This window comes from Daktulosphaira vitifoliae, unplaced genomic scaffold (assembly GCF_025091365.1).
Source record: "Daktulosphaira vitifoliae isolate Bord-2020 unplaced genomic scaffold, ASM2509136v1 Scaffold_1, whole genome shotgun sequence".
Classification (NCBI taxonomy): Eukaryota; Metazoa; Arthropoda; class Insecta; order Hemiptera; family Phylloxeridae; genus Daktulosphaira; species Daktulosphaira vitifoliae.
Genome location: NW_026099572.1, coordinates 10,066,837 through 10,084,065, shown reverse-complemented (window position 1 = coordinate 10,084,065; position 17,229 = coordinate 10,066,837). Strand labels below are relative to the sequence as shown.

At 25.5% G+C, this 17,229-nt stretch overlaps 2 protein-coding genes across 7 annotated transcripts in view; both read right to left on the bottom strand.

Annotated features, from left to right (window-relative positions):
* Positions 1–1,729: 1,729 nt before the first annotated feature.
* LOC126896006 (integral membrane protein GPR155) lies at positions 1,730–11,188 on the bottom strand. Of its 3 annotated transcripts, none has more exons than XM_050668401.1 (15): positions 10,654–11,188; positions 9,413–9,562; positions 9,059–9,348; positions 8,720–8,994; positions 8,513–8,634; positions 8,252–8,426; positions 8,010–8,165; positions 7,871–7,948; positions 7,566–7,780; positions 7,363–7,502; positions 7,192–7,300; positions 6,991–7,123; positions 2,890–3,047; positions 2,674–2,814; positions 1,730–2,222 (listed from the first exon to the last, which is right to left on the bottom strand). In XM_050668401.1, the coding sequence occupies exons 1-15, from the start codon at positions 10,692–10,694 to the stop codon at positions 2,021–2,023; spliced, it is 2,385 nt and encodes a 794-aa protein (XP_050524358.1). In that variant the 5' UTR covers positions 10,695–11,188; the 3' UTR covers positions 1,730–2,020. The 3 variants fall into 3 exon arrangements, with proteins under 3 accessions (XP_050524358.1, XP_050524359.1, XP_050524360.1); XM_050668402.1 differs by lacking the exon at positions 10,654–11,188 and adding an exon at positions 10,200–10,322; XM_050668403.1 differs by lacking the exon at positions 10,654–11,188 and having other exon boundaries at positions 9,059–9,337; positions 9,413–9,531.
* A 2,083-nt stretch (positions 11,189–13,271) lies between these two features.
* Positions 13,272–17,229, bottom strand: part of LOC126896009 (mitogen-activated protein kinase kinase kinase 7-like) — a 23,516-nt gene continuing 19,558 nt past the window's right edge. For 2 of the 4 annotated variants that reach the window (XM_050668407.1, XM_050668406.1), the window contains 3 exons: positions 16,372–16,493; positions 14,989–15,144; positions 13,272–14,158 (listed from right to left, as the gene is read on the bottom strand). In XM_050668407.1, coding sequence (XP_050524364.1) covers positions 14,054–14,158; positions 14,989–15,144; positions 16,372–16,493 — 383 coding nt within the window. In that variant the 3' untranslated portion in view covers positions 13,272–14,053. Of the gene's footprint in view, positions 14,159–14,988; positions 15,145–16,371; positions 16,621–16,682; positions 16,890–17,229 lie in introns of those variants that run through there. The other 2 variants (XR_007701754.1, XR_007701755.1) reach the window with 2 other exon arrangements.

Sequence of the window (17,229 nt, the reverse complement as noted above, 5' to 3'; positions counted from 1 at the left end):
TTAAAAAGTTTTCAAAATTCAAATGAAATTTCAGTAAAAATTGTTGTAAAATTTCGTAAGCTATATAAACATTTGAAATTTTATTTTAATTGAAGAAGGGCACTCAAGCTATTCCTAGTTATAATGTAAAAAGAAAAAACCCTAAAAAGGCAAATTTATACATACAAGGCTAAAAGTAGTAAAAAAAAAAAAGTATAAATAATTATTTCTCTTGTAAACATTCTTTTTTATATTAACCAATTGTGATGGTGTCACGTTTTCATAATCGTGAGAATTATTTTAATAAAATACAGACAGCACATCCGCTTCCTGAGACTGGTGAATTAACAAATAATATTTATTGCCAAATCGGCAATAGGTGTAATTATTATAAAAACCCAATAGACTTGACCATCGTGGTCAGTCGACTCCAGTGCCTTGTGTCATTCATCAGTCTTAGTACTCGGTTGTCGCTGTCCGGCTTACTGTTTAAAGTAAAGTCTTTGTTTATTCCTTTTCTAACCTATATACTCTTTTCCTCGACATTTCAGAGTACTTGTGTCTTGCACTTCGTCTGCACCTCATACCTAGGTGTTACTCTTATTCTCCCTTCCTATAACAACAGCCTTTCGACACCCACAGCTAACCCGGAGTGTCAGCCGAGCACGGTGACTGCTGTATGACAACACGCACGTGAATACCTAGACAGCAGGCACCACCTCCTCATATTCATCTTCGTACACACACTTACACGTAGTTTGCACACTTCCACATTTACCTAATATAATTTTCTTTCCTGTGTTACGACACAATTCTCCGTTGACAAAGTGTGGCTACGCCATTTTATACACCTACGATATTAACATGCTACTTTTAACTTATTCACTATAACGATAAAGGATTTATATTTCCCTGTTTATATTCTTTCTTGAAATGTCAATTAACGTGTTAATTTAAAAAAGAATTATAGCCAATTTGTATATTTATTGTATACATTTACCTTAAACTTAATATATTAAATAATTCTTCATTTTTAATTAGTTAAATTACCATTAATTAGAGGTTTTATTTTTTCTAAAATATAAGTATTCATTTTTTCTCGCCTTTATCCCAATTACTTTGGGTTGGCCAAAAGTTTTCTTTTTAACTAGATTTTATAATTTATTAATACTCATTATTCATTCATTAATTAAAAAAAACTAATTAAAATATACCTAAAATTTGAAAGATGTCATTAACTAATTTAAGGTATTGTGAAGTAAAAAGACAAGAGAAAGAAGTTTTAAATATAAATGCATAACCCATTTTCTAATTTTATATCTAAGTAAATTTTCAAGTTTAAGTTGTATGTTGATTTGTATTAGCTGAGTAATATGTCATAGTGATATTTTAATTTCGTGGTAAAAATATTTATAACTTTTTGTGTTAGTTCTTAAAATAAAATATTTCTTGAAAAATGCATTTTTTGATATAAAATTATTATTTTAATTATGAAACAATTTAAATAAAATATACTTGATACATTTCTAGATGTTTCTAGAAGTTTTAAAAAAACATATTAAAATACATTTTAATTCATTCTTTCATTCTCCTCATCAACCCATCTATTTCTAAATAAATCTTAAAATTCCTCCCTATAACTATAATCTTTAAAATTGATAACAGTTTCAAATTTATAAATTTTAATTTATACAATAATATTTCATTCAATTTGCACCACTAGTTGCATGACTAAATGAATAACTCAATATTGAATTTTATAACAACTAACTTTTGTTGTATAATATAGAACATTATAATTGATATAAATAATTTAATATCTAATAAATATAACAACTTTTGGTTATATACAGTAATATAAATAAAAGAGTAACTATATATCACAACTTTTGGTTTGAAAAAAATAGGAAATTTCAAACTAACAATTACGTAGTTTCACACTCATAATGGTCAATTATCATTATCACAATACTAAACATAACATGAGTAGTATTTTAACATAAAATTGAAAAAGTTAAGCATCTAGTAATATTTTAAAAGATTAGCGACGATTAAATGTATATAAAATATTATTAGTATCTTGAAAGCATTCTGAACAATTCAAGTGTCTTAAAACTTGACCATTCCAAAGTTTTATAGCATAATTTAATGCATCATCTCTATCTTGACATATATTGTTATCTACTAACCATGTTATAAGCTCAGCTCCAGTAAATGTTTTTTTATACTTCCATAGCTTCCATCTAATAATATAAAACATTAATTATCAAATAACAGCTTTATAATATTTTTTTTTATTCTAATTTATTATAAGAAAGCTAAAGAAATTTATTATTGGTCCATAATAATAAGAAAATTAAGATAATAAAAACCTATATGTATATTTCAGATACATTACTACACACAAACACCACACGTTTTTATAATATCTATTTTGAAGTAAATTAAACTAGCAACTTAAGTATTCTGAACTATATATTTTATTAACATGTATACCAATAAATGGTACCAAGAATAATAATACTGTAACAAATTCATTTAATGTATTAAATCTTTCTGTTATGGACTCATATAATTCTCTCCAATTGTTTCTTAGTTGGTTTTAATAAATAAAGTTAAACAACTAAAACTAAATATTTTTTTTTTAAAAACAACGTAATGTCTTATTTTGGCAAAATATTAAGAATATTTTACCTAGTGAGATGAGAAATTTCAGCTAAACATTTTTCCCTATGTAAGGAAACAAAATTATCACAAATTTTTCTTGTATCATAAGGAAGTTCTTCCCATAATGGTAACTCAATTGGAATTCCACCCCACCAGAATTTATTCCACCTAAATAAAATTTTAAAACAAAATGAATTTTAATGCAACAAAATACATAATTTACATTAAAAATTGATGACTTACGTTCTAGCAACAGGCCTCCATATCATTTGATAATCAAATCCATATATCAATAATGTGAATATTGATTGACCTTTTAATAATGATATTTCACTATAGGCTAATTCAAGATATAATCCGTTTGTATCACCAAATATTCTCCATATAGCAACAGAAAAAGTCTAAAATTGAATAATAATATAAGTGAAATAAGTAATATTAATGTTTATAAATCATTTAAAATAATTAATTATGTACGTCTAAGTACACAAATTAAACTTATAGACTATTTAATTGTATTTTACTCACAAGTTATTCTCTCTATAATAAGAATGTTTATTCAAGTTAATAAAGTATTAAAATGAAACTTTACGCTTTATTTTATTTAAAATAATATAATTTGTAAGAAAAGAAAAACAGCTATGTCTTGAGTATGTAGGATGGCCCAGCATTCACTGACAACTTAAATAACTATTTTTTTTGTTAATAGTTAATATACATGAAGGCTATAATAATAATTTAAAAAATTTAATTTTAAAAATGTACAAAAAATATTTAAAAAAATTTCAAAATAGCCATTTTTAAAATAGATTAAAAAAATAATTTGGTGAAAAAAATTCTCATTAATGTTTGATAATTAATTTTCTGAAACATTTTAAATTTTGTAAAAATTTGAATTTTTTTGTATTTATTTTACGGTATCAAAGGCTGGCTATGTTATATAAAAAAGGACAGAAGTAAACACCATTTTTTCACACTAAATATGATATGAATATGGATTTTTATATGAAAATTATTTACATACCAATTACTGGATATAGTATAAATAAAAACACGAATAATACCTATTACTTATTTAATAATTTACCTCTTTAGAGGTAAAACTACTTATCTTACTTTTCTTCTGTCCTTGTCTCAACACGTATTTCAATGTTTCATATCGCAAAATAACACATGAAAAATCAAATATTCATAAACTTCAAATTGATACAGATTATTTACTGCTGAATATTAATATGATATTTTTTTTACCAACATTTTTATTAAAATCTAAAAATACTTTACCAAAAAGCTATCTTGGATTTTATTTTTTCTAATTTTATTTAAAATTTAAAAATATAAATTATGCGATATAATTACAAACCTAACGTATAACTGTTATTTAAAAAAAAAAAATCAATAAAAAATATTAACTAGATCAAAAGTTATTTAAGTTATCAGTGAATGCTGGGCCACTCTATATAATAACAATAGTATTGACTTACATCATAATCAGATAAAATATACAAAATTTTTGAAAATCTTAATTATAATTATTATATATTAACTGTGTTTTTTTGTAAAACAATAAATTTGTTACAATGAAGTAAAAGCCAATTCTTATATTATTTGTATAATACTAAATGTTCAAATAGAATTAAAAAAATAATATTGTATTTTAATATTTAAGACACTCTATGTACATTTTTTGTATTTATAATCATTTTTATTTTTTAAACAATTTTATTTGTGAACTAATAAATTTAATCTATAGAAATTTGATTTAAAATTTTCAAAATGTTTAAATATTTTTTGCTGATGATTAGAGCTGGGTTATAAATGAATTATAAAATTAAAAATATGTACATATAAAGTAATTCACTTATCATGATCCACTTAATTTTTTAAAAAATAAAAACAATATTAACATTTTTTTTTATAAGGCGTTGTTGGCATAAGATGGTTGAAGAAGATTTTTAAATAAAATCTTATTAGAAGGGAAAATACCAAATAAATGGAGGAATAGTATTGTGGTGCCGATATTTAAACGTAAAGAAGACATACAGGAGTGTGGAAATTATAGAGGCATAAAGCTTATGAGTCATAATACGAAAATTTGGGAAAAGATAATAGATAAAAGAGTAAGAAATGAGACATCGGTATCTAAAAACCAGTTTGGATTTATGCCTGGTAAGTCATCAATGGAGCCAGTATTTTGTAAGAGGCAACTAATAGAAAAGTTTAGGGAAAAGAAGAAAAAGCTGTGTATGGTATTTGTAGATTTGGAGAAAGCATATGACAGAGTACCGAGAGAGGTTTTAAAGTGAGCATTAATGAGAAAAGGAGTCCCGAAAAGGTACATTAACATAATAGAAGATATGTATGATGGCACTTGTACCTGGGTAAAAAGCGTAAGAGGAATATCAGAAGGTTTTCGGGTAAGAGTAGGAGTGCACCAAGGTTCTACTTTAAGCCCTTACTTATTTTCTATAAAGATAGAGGAAATTACTAGAGAAATACAAGGAGAGGTGCTGTGGTGCATGTTGTTTGTTGAAGATATAGTGTTAATAGGAGAAAATTAATCAAAGGTGTGGAGATCAGCTATTGAAGAAAAGGGTTTAAGAATAAGTAGAAGTAAGACAAAGTATATAGAGTACTAGTTTGACAATGGAGAACACAAGGTAGGTGAAATGAGGAGATCAGTTACAATAAGCGAGGACATGTTAGGAGAGGTGGAGAGTTTTAAGTATTTAGGATCAGTTGTACAAAAGAACAGTGGTATTGCCGAGGATGCAAGATACATGATTGAGTGCGGGTGGTTAAAGTGGAGAGAAGCGTCTGATGTGTTATGCGATAAAAGACTTCCAATGAGACTGAAAGTTAAATTCTATAAGACTGTAGTGAGATCAGTCATGATGTATGCTTCAGAGTGTTGGACGGTAGATAAGAAAGTAGAGCAGAGAATGAGTGTAGCAGATATGAGAGTGCTTAGATGGATAAGTGGAGTGACTAGAGGAGATAGGATAAGGAACGGGCATATAAGAGGGAGTATAGATATAGCGTCAATCGTGGATAAGAAGAGAAAATAGAATTTGATGGTTTGGTCATGTTATGAGGAGAGAAGAATCGGAAGCTGTAAGATCAGTTATAGAAATGAATGTTGAAGGAAGAAGAGGTAGAGGAAGACCAAAAAAAAAAATGGAGAGATGCTATTGAATACAATATGAGGATAGCTTATGTGAGCGTAGATGATATGGGAGATTGTGTCAAGTGGAAGTTTAGGATAAGGGTGGTCGACCCCAAGTATTTGGGATTAAGGCGAGGAAGAAGAAGATTAATAATTTTTTTTATTTTTTTCTTTTAATTTTTCAATCATAAAGTTTTTTTATGTTTACTACTTAAACCTTAAGACAATTCGGTATGAAGTGCGCACAATGGACCAACAAGGTCTGAGTGCATGGGCATTATGTCCACCTCGATAATAACTAAAACTAAACCTTATAATGGTATCAACTTTAATTTATCAAATTATAATACCATTAATTAATTAAGAAAATAATAACTTTTGGACCAGTATTTCGGAAGCTATTGACATATATATATCAAGATGAGAGAAATAGTAGGGTCGAGAAATGTGCAGTTATAAAATTAACAGCACCTACTCTTTATTTACACTCATTACTTTAAATTTTTAATAACTTTCAAAATAATGGGCCCAAAGCTGTCATCAATCAATCATTTTCTTAATTAAATCTTTAGATATTAAATAAGATAGTAAACTAAGGGTGTTATCTTTTGATAAATTTAAGTTGACACCTTTATAATGTATAAGTGATGAATACGAAAAAAACTTTGATTTAAAAATTGAGAAAAACATTGAACTAAAAGAAACAAATAAAAAAATTTTTATACTAATTTTATTTATGTAACAAAAAAATTAAAAACATGTAAACATGTTAAACTACTGATGATCATATTAGTTATAACTAATAGTTATTATATACTCAAGACATAGCTATTATTTATATTTTACAAATAAATTATTTTTTTATTTTTTATTATTTTCAAAATTTTATTTTAAATCAATTAATTAATTTTAGTTTAAAATACAGGTTCAAGAATGATAAATTGAAATACAGTAGAAGTCCGATAATCCGGCACGTTCAGGAACGGCTCCGTGCCGGTCTATAGGGCGGTGCCCTTTCTTTTTAGTGTAGGCTTTACTATAAGAACAATTACGTTAATAATTAAACTAAAAATACAGTATGCAAATACAAAAAAGTTTGTTCTACTTTATTCTACTGTTCTACTGTTGGATGCTGGATTATCGGACTTCTACTGTAATTGATCTCAAATTTAACTTACAACAAACATAGTAACTGCCTGAGCAACAAGCAATATAAAGTGTTGAATATTAGCATCATTTTCTATGAAAGAATTTTGTCTTTCAAAGAGAAGACCTTCTTTAAAATCTTCTGTGTTTTGATGAGATTCTAATCTAAATTATAATAGATATTTTTACATAAATTAAACATTTGAAAATATTAATATTAATGAAACACTAACGTTTCTTTAGAAGTACTTTGGACGTCACTATTTATTGAATTAGAATAAATAACTTGTTTTACTAATTTATGTTTTTGTCGTTGATGTAAAACTAAACAAACAACTACGCCTAAAATATTAACAATAGAACAATTAAAAAATACCAAAAAAATTAACTGCAAAAATGCATACAAATAATGGACATTAAAAGAACTGTTGTTAATGTTACTGCTTCAGGTACACCGTAAACGTAATTCTGATCAAAATCCGTTTTGATAAAACTAGGTGGTTGACAAGTTAACATTAAGACACTAACTAATAATATAGGAATTCTAAAACAGAACCAAAACTAATTAAAGTATATCACAACAAAAATTAACTCTATCATTACCTACCCCCAGGAAATAATCATGTAAAAGTAAAGTATTCTTCTTTTAAAATAATCAGTAAAGGGTTTATCCATAATAAGCAAAGTAAAAGCTAAACAAGCTGTCCAAATGTAGCAACTTAAATCACCAGCAATGCTCAATAAAAGTTGAATGTACGTTAAAGGGTGATTTTGAGGAGTTTCAGATAAGTACTCTAATAATATTCCAGTACAAGAAATCACCTAAAATTTCAAGATATACATATACAGGAGAATTACTTGTTGTTTAAAAAAACAGACAATTACTTTAAATTTGAATAATCAAATACAAACCTGAGATATTACTAAGCAAAAAACAACTTTGTATGGAAAACTTTTTAACTTTTTTAACATCACTAATATAACCCAAAGCTAATAAAAAAAATTAAAATTATGATGAATCTTCAATCAAACATAATGTTTCAAAACTTACAGATGCTGGAATTGCTACTACACTGACATTAAACTGATAATTTTTAAGAGCAGTAATGTTATTAGTTGGATCTAATTTAGCGACAGAAATAATTTTAGCAGTTAAAAACATTATTGGAGCAGAAAAACATACACATAACACCATAGAACTTGCGATCTAAAAAATTTTTAAATATACTAAATTTAATATAAAACTATTTTATAATAAATTTAAACTATGAATAAAATATACGATTAGCTTACTAAGTCCATTTCTAAATTATAGGAAGATGCATAAACAAAAACTGCTGGAGCAGATGGTATCATTCCATACAAAAACCCGAACATTGTAAAGGAAAGTTTGTCATCAGGATTAAGAGAGCCAAAATTCCCCAATAATATACTTGTCACTTCTCTAATGACTAAAGGTAGCACTAATCTAAAAATTAAAAAATTAAAAAATTATACTATTATTTTTATTTTTTACTACTTTATGATACAAAAAAAAAAAAAAAAATTAATTACAATTTAGCAGCGATTAAAAGTAATGGCAATATTAAAGCTTCTCCTCTTAGTTTATTAATATTTCCAACCATTTTCAAACCAAGTAAAAAAAGAGCTGTTGCAGTAAATGCATTACCAAAAGTCTAAAACATAAAAAATAATATTAACCAATTAATATATATAAAAAAAAAAAAAAAAAAAATGAAAATTTATATTAAAACAACTTACTCCCAAAAATGTGGTGATAATTTTTGGAGGATTATGATTATACACCAAACTGGCTATTACACCAAGAGCTGTCATAAATACAACTGGATTACAAATAATGTTTCTTGAAATTCTGCCCATCACAGCTGAATGTTTAGTTGTTTCATGACGATTATACTCTCGACCCAACTCCATCATGGCAAAACCAAATGGATTGAGAATAATCAAATTAATAGGGGCAACAAGATATAAGTAGTTAACAAATTCACTATGTGTATGTTTATAGAGGGCCTCAACTGAAATAACATAATAATATAATGTATTTGAGAAAAAAAAATTAAAAAGATTAGGATTGATTACATATTGGAGCTCCAATTGCAAAATCGTTACTTTGTGTGCAAAATATAGCAAATAAAGCTGCTCTAGCCATATCTGGTGGTTTTGTAACTAAAACTGTTATTACAGCAACTGATACAAAAACAAATGTTTTTGAGATTAGTAGTGATGAAAGAAACACTAAATTTACAGATGATAAATCTAACACAGCCATATTAACAAAAATTAAAGATGGTAAAGCAAATGTTCCAACAAAACGATTCAAACCAATAGCAGCTGCATGACTTACCAGGCCAAGACGACCTGAAAAATAACTGAAATAAAATAAATATATTAAAACCATTAAAACTAATTTCAAAGAGCATATGTTTGTATTACCCTGTTATAATTATGCCAAAGCACAAAAATAAAGCATTATACATATTGTTCATCAAGTCATCATCAGAATCAAGAAAACTTGCCATGGTTCTATTTGAAATCATTATGTTGTATAGATCTTCAGGCTTTGAGTGTGTTTCATTAAGTAAGCTAAAAGTTATTTATGTTTCAGTTATAATATTCATACTAATTAGTCCAATAATTGATTAGTAATTAACATGAATGCTACACAATTAAATATTAATTATACTTGAAAAATTTTGTAAAACTACTTCTCCCTAAATGTTAAAAATTATCATAATGATAAAAATATTAAGTAACTTAAATTACAAATGATACTAAACCTTACATAAGTATACATTTCATAACACAAGTATATAAATATAATTTAAATTTTTAATAATTTATTGAACACTAATTTTTGATAATTCTATTTTTGTTTGTCAAAAGATAAATTTTTGTTATTGCTATAATAATTATATTAACAGCATATATAGTACTCTTCAATTTCAATATAAAAATAAAATCAATATATTTCAGGCATTCTACAAAACATCCTAGAATAAAATTTCACTACACCAAACAGTTATTATAATTAAAATTTCTACAATGCGTTCATTGTATAATTTATCAAAATACTTTAGTCATCTTACTAATATACAGCATTTTAAAAAAATATTAAAAGACATATTATAAAATGTGGACAAGAACAAAAATGTTTGGGTACTTTGCAAAGATAATAACTTAAAACTCTATGCAAAAATTATATAATTTTGTAAATAATTACCTTTTAACTGTCATAAATTATAAAAAAAAAATATACAAGGTATTCCAAAAGTAAAGAAGCTGGTCAATTGTTAAAACAATGAGAACAATAGAAACCCATTTCCTTACTCACTGAAGACTACATCAAATTTAACAAATATTTATTTTGCCCCAATTTTTGGAATAGTGTGCAATAGTATAAAAAATATTGTGACATATTTCACTTATAACAAATCATTAAAAACTTGAAAAAAGACTGAATAAAAATGTTTTCCCTAATTTATTGACATTTCGAAAATGCTTGAAAAGTCATCAAATTTATTATAAGTACAAATTTTAAGTGTTAATAATTTTCTTATGTCTAAAATATTTAGAGTATATAAATCGTAAGGAAAACTGAAAACAGCTGTTATAAGTTTACAAATAAAAACAATAGACATAAATAAAATTTAATATATTTTTGAATTTATACTTACTATAAAATGCTTTTTAAAGCTTCAGTTTCAGTGACTTCCATTTTTGAATTAATAATGATGAGTCAAAATTATAAAAAATTAGGTATATACTAGTAATTAGGTTCCACAATAAAATGATTTTAATTTTCACATGATATAAAAGTTAAATAAATTAACTTATAGAACTTAAAATGATAACCAAATTTGCATCTTTAATTTTCATAAGATGACTCCAGTATACCTGTCGATAGATGTTTCTCAAACCAAATGCAAAAAAAAATTCTACTTATTAATCATAGGTTTTTTTGTTTGAATTATAAAATGAAATTAGTCACCAGTAAAATTTTACAAATATAAATAAACCCATAATGTGATAAAATGATTGCAATTCATATTAAAATTTGATAAGTAGTTTGTTAATATGGTTATTTATAAATGATAATAAATTGATGTAAATCGACAGGATATACGGAGTAACTTACTTCTTTGAAATAAAAATTGTATTTGCGACGTAAATGTGAAAGATAAGAGTTGACTGCAAAATTACAGAATGATTTACGCACACACTAATACAAATATCAATTGCCTTTGTTATCACTCTTACATCTCTTATAGATTTAATGATTAAATTTAAATTTGACAAATTATTTGATTATCAACTTAATGATTTTGATGTTATTTACTGTAAAAACATATTTCTTTATGAATAGTTTTTATTATGAAAAAAAAAAAAAAATTAATACATTGCGAAGCTGATGTGAAGTTATTGACACCTTAATGTGGTTTTTTTTGGTGCTGTTCATGATAATTATTAACTATCACAGAGCCTATTTTGTTGATATATATGTTAAAAGAATCTAAATTTGACATATAATTTTCGAAAATTAGAAGGTTTTAAACATTTAGAAAATATCTTAACATATGCCACCATAAAAAATGATATTTTCAATATTTTTTTTCAGCATTTCAAACTCAACTTTTTTTAGTTGTGATCTTAATTTTAATGGAATATAGTCGAGACAATAAGTTTTATTTTAGTACGCAATTCATAAAAATCCAACGAAAAAAGTACAGGAAGGTTTCAAAAAAGCCACCCACGTCTGTACATTTCAAATGAATTTTTGATATTATGGAACGTCTGCGTTCTTTAACCTATATAAAATTAAATCGTTTAAAGTGTACTAAATATTAAAACCAAATTGAGTGTCGCAAGCGATTTTCAAAATATGTGAAAACATACAGTGATTTATTCAGGGTAAGACACTCATTTACTTAGAACATTTAGAACTATTGAACATTTTTAATTTATATAAAGGAAAATATTGTTTAATTAAAAAAACTACAGTAATATGTAGTTTAATTTTTTTCATACTCTCAAGGTTTATAAACTAAACTTTAATTTTCATTAATGGGAACTATTTTTAGTATATTGTAGAAAAAAATTTGTTCTTATAATTTTTTTTTCCGATCAACTATTTGCGTTCTAAAATTGTGTTGAAGATTTGGATTTAAAATGTAAATACATCGTTTATTTGATTTTCATAATACCGAAAGCAACAATAGTCTGTTCCAATAAGTTTGACCATAAATTATTTTTATAGTACATATCAAGAAAAAATGTCCATAGCGATTATTCAACAAGGTATGTTAGTAAACTAGCGTTGATAATAAGAGGCTATTAATAATCATGAATTATTAAAGATAAGATTTCTAAATGATGTATATCGAGTTTTACTTGTAATAATTTATAATAAGATATTATATAATAGAGCAAAGATAAAAACACTTTTCCGGGAAAATTACTTAGCATGCTCAGACTTTCAATTTTTTTTTTTTAATTAAAAGTCTGTCACGAAGAAAACTTCGACAGTTTTCGAGAAATATGTTCGCTAACCCCAGCGTTTTACGACTTAAGGTTTGAAATTTTCAACAGACCCACCCAAAAACATTTCTGATATAAAAAAATTAATTCTATCCATTCATTATTGCAGTTTTTTTTTAAATTCACGGTTTGAATAAGGGTATTGTTTTATTTTTGAGCATATTCAGTGTTCAGTAAGTAAGGGAATAGGTCAATTGTTATAAACGATAACAATAGAAACCCGTTTCCTTACTTACTGAACATTCTGTATATATTTTGACTGAATTGTGGGTAATGAAATTTTATGTCATTTATTCTCTTTAATTCTTATTTAATACATGTTATAGTCGTCATATATGAATTCATTTGATTATTAACTATCTTTTTGTTTTGATATTATGTTGGTTATTTTTATATTTTATGTTTGATTTATTAAGTATACAGATACTTTTATGCTTTTAAATATGTTTATAATACAAAATTTTTTTATATATTTAATCAAGTTTATTATTATACATATAAACTATTACTTAATAATCAACTAACTTACTGGTCAAATGTAGTTTTTTCACTTAGAACTTTTTTTTTTAAGTCAACCTAAAAAACTTATCATGCCCGGCATATATCTGGTGGTTTGGGTTATAGCGTTATGCAAAAAAAAGTAACACTCAAAAATGTTCACTTCCTAACAGAAATATATAGACACTGCATAAGTTGTTTTCACATAAAAAAACATCTATTTCACGGTTGTTATACTATAAAAAAACGGCAGTCTAAGTATAAAATAATTTAACAAGCATTTAATATATATTAAAATTTAACAGATTTACAACAAAGTGTTTTTTTAGTGATATTTATCACTGCCCTAGTCAACATTGAAATGTCTATTTTGGGTTTGTAGCACATACAATTGCACATACACTAGTACCTTCCCCACAGAGGCAGAGCCAGGAAATTAACTAATATCTATTCCATATGGGTTAACCAGAAAATAATAAAATTTGTTTGTAAGTATAATTATGCCAGTGTTGTAATAGTGATAGAGACTTTTAAAATATGGAGACTTTGCACACATTGGCCTGTGAACTAGAAATTATATCTTTGCTCATTATTTTTATAGTAAATTCCTAGAAATATCAAAACTTGAATATTTTAATTACTCAATTGCTAAAGTTACATGGAGTTAATAACTTATTAAAAAATACTAACAGCTAAAACCAGCATGAAGACACAATTGTAATATTAGAAAAAATTGACTAGAACATTACATTAGCCAATAATTAGTAAAATTATAAACAAATATCATTACAAATCGTTGAATAAAAAATTACTTATACTTAATAATAAAATCACTTTGAGACCTTTAAAAATAAAAATTAACATTAAACAAAATTATTGCTAAATATTATTGTCTTATATAAAATATAATGAAAATTTGTACTAATTACAAAAAATTTCAATTATATCATAAAAATTAATGTGATTAATTGATACATAATCACATACCTTAAAAAAAAAATTAATATCCACTAAGATCTACTAGAATAATAAATTATCGAACTAGGATTTTGGACATTTTTTATCTTCATTTAGCTGCTTTATATCTTCTTTATTTATCATTTCTAGTTGTTTTTTTAAATTTAAACGCATTTGTGTTAGGTGTTTCTAAAACAATACAAAAACATAGTACTTAAATTATAGAATATTCAGTAAGTAATATACATTTGATTAAAGCAATTTAATAACCCAGAGGTAAAATATTTTATATCATAATTTAGTTTTCATGATTTAATAATTGTGATTTTTTTTTAATGTGAATAGTGATAAATCAATAGTAAATAACCCAACCTTTGTAATTGTAGATGTTTTCTTTAACTCTATATTTTTATAAAAAAAGAGAGTTACTTTTCACTTGATTTTTTTGTTGTACATGAAGCCTATTATAAGAGGTGTCTATAGTAGTTTTGTGTCTTATCAAATTACCAAATTTAAGGAAAATATTAATTTTATCTTTTTTGAATCATTTTCAGTATTTTGAGTAATCTATAAAACTTAATATCTAACAGAAACATATTGACAGTAAGTTATTAAGTAAGTAAAGTCTCTATTTCCAGAACTTTAAAATCACAAAAAATTGAATTTGATGATGGTGATAGATATAGCTAGACTGAGAGGCCAATAGCCAGCTAACAATAATTGTGGTAGGCCAACTAAAATATAACAAAATACTTGTCAATAGTTTTATTAATTTCTTTATCCCATATCCAATCAGGCTTAGAGTAAGGTGATGCAACCCTGCCTTTAATAATTGTTAGCAAGCGCTTCCTTTAAGATTTATTCAAATTATATAATTATAGGATTTGGTAAAACGCTCAATATAGTATAAGGGTAATAGTCTTATTTGTATTTTTGGTCAGTTTAAGCCCCGTACTTGATAGTATAATTATGCAAGAGAAAATTAAATAATTTAATTAAAATTAACATAAGGTTTGAACCTTTTCATTTTCCAATTTTTTTATTTCAATATCATCATCTTCTGTTACTTCATCAGTAATAGTTACTTCTTCTTGACTTAGTCTCTCTGCTAATTGTTCCATGTGTTTAGATAAATATGCTATTTCTGTTTGTACTTTAAGGTATTCTTCGGCAAGCTATATGAGGAATTATTTAAGGTGAATCATTAGTTAAGTCATATTTATAAAACAAATTAATTTTTTTTATAATATTTTATTATATATTACTATTTAGAATAGAAAATTATTGAACACATGAAAAATTTGTAAAGGAGATAGGATAGGTTATAATACGTAATACTTTTGAAAAATACAGATAAAACTATAATGATCTTATAAGAGGTCTTAAGTAGGTCAATTTTATGTTTATTCAACTTCTATCTAATTAGATGATTAACAATGTTAGCCTGATACATCACACTATTCTGCAATTGCTATGGATCTTACATATTTTTCAATATTGGGGACTTATAGTCAATGGGCTCTTAAATACCTCTATATCTCCATTATCCTTAGAGATAGCGTCTCTATTGCTCCTCACGATAAATTTCTAAATACTGTTGTAGAAATTATATAGAATGTTCAATAAGTAAGAAAACGAGTTTCTATTACTTTCATTGTTGGTAATAATTGACCTGATTCCTTACTTACTGAACACTCTGTATACTGAGGCCCAAACATAAGCTAAGTCTACATTAGTAATTATTAAAAATGAAGTTTGCCCATTACCCAACATTCAAGCTAACTTTTCTCAACTAGTTAAACATAAAATTTTGGAAAATTCAGGTAGCAAAAATATTAAAATGTTGACTATGTATAGTAATTAATTAAAATTTGTATTAAAATTAAAAATTAATTTTATTTATAAGAATTATTATGAGCTTTATTAAAAACAATTATCACAACAATTAATTATTTATTTAATAACCTAACATCAATTGTATAATTTAAGGAATTCTTAAATCTCTTTATTTTACATACGAATGACATTAATTTTTTCCATTATTTTTATAATTAATATATTGATATTTCAAGTTTTTTAGGTGCATTATTAATACTGAGTTAAAGCTAAGTTCATATTGAGTGAATAAAATGCCTAAATAGAGCTACCACGCGAAAAGTTTGTGTATAGCTTAGAAGCCAAGTTCCTTAAAAAAAAAAAATCATGGTAATTATGTATTATAATATAAACATATTTTTAATTATAAAATTAAATTAATAAAATTCAATTTGGACGTCCAAATTTTTTTTTTATACTCTACCTATGATTGATATTTATTATAATATAAGAAAGATTTCTAAAAAATATTTAGAATTTATATTAATAGAAATAATTTATAATAACAATAAAAAATGAATACTTACTTGTTTATGTTCCTCAAATATCTCAATTGATTGAGGACACGTGGTGTCGGGTAAAATAGGACGAAGTTGATGGTCCAACATTAAATACAAATGATCTAGTTCGGAATGTATCCCGGAAGCACCTATAATTGTGTATATTATTAGCAATGCTCGATTTTCAATACATCCAAATAATTTTTTTTTATAATCCATTGTATTAACACCATTAATCACACATGCAATCATTTTTATCACACATTTTTTTTAAGCCTATATAAAATTTACTTTATTAAATGGCAATATTCGAGTGAAGTATGTGGTTAGTTACTTACTATAGTGCTCATTTATTGTGACGCACTCTGAAAACTCGCACATAGTAGTGATCCGTTAGGAATCGAGCAAGGAAATAAACATACACATCACACAAGCAAAGTGATGCCTCTCTACAACCGTATAGTTTCTAAATCTAGCTTAATGACTCACACCCTTTACGACGTGAGCCAGATCACTCCAGACATCTGGACCTCGATTTTGACAAGCTATCAAAGTCGAACACACGTAATTTATACGTGTAATAAAAAAAGAACAAATCAGACTGACGTTTTTACCAAAAACCAACATTAGCCCCTCCTTGTGTTGTATAAAACAATGCGCAAAATAAATGTTACTCTATATTTATTTTTTTCGTGTTAATAAAATGTATTTATGGAATAAAATCTAAAGTAATTAAAGGATTTCCAATTAAAGAACATTTTTAAACTGATAAAGTCAAAAATGGTTTAAACCACAAAGAATGATTAAAATTTGAAATTTTTATATGTTTAAGGATATTTGTTATTTAAAATTTAATCTATACATATATATATATATATATATATA

What these genes read in the sequence shown, in the direction of transcription:
- LOC126896006 (XM_050668401.1), bottom strand. Translation starts at nt 10,694, where the DNA reads ATGGAAGTCACTGAAACTGAAGCTTTAAAAAGCATTTTATA. An exon ending in TTTGGCATAATTATAACAGG is followed by an intron (nt 9,349 to 9,412) that starts GTAATACAAACA and finishes ATTTTATTTCAG; the next exon opens with TTATTTTTCAGGTCGTCTTG. An exon ending in TTTGCTTAGTAATATCTCAG is followed by an intron (nt 7,781 to 7,870) that starts GTTTGTATTTGA and finishes TTGAAATTTTAG; the next exon opens with GTGATTTCTTGTACTGGAAT.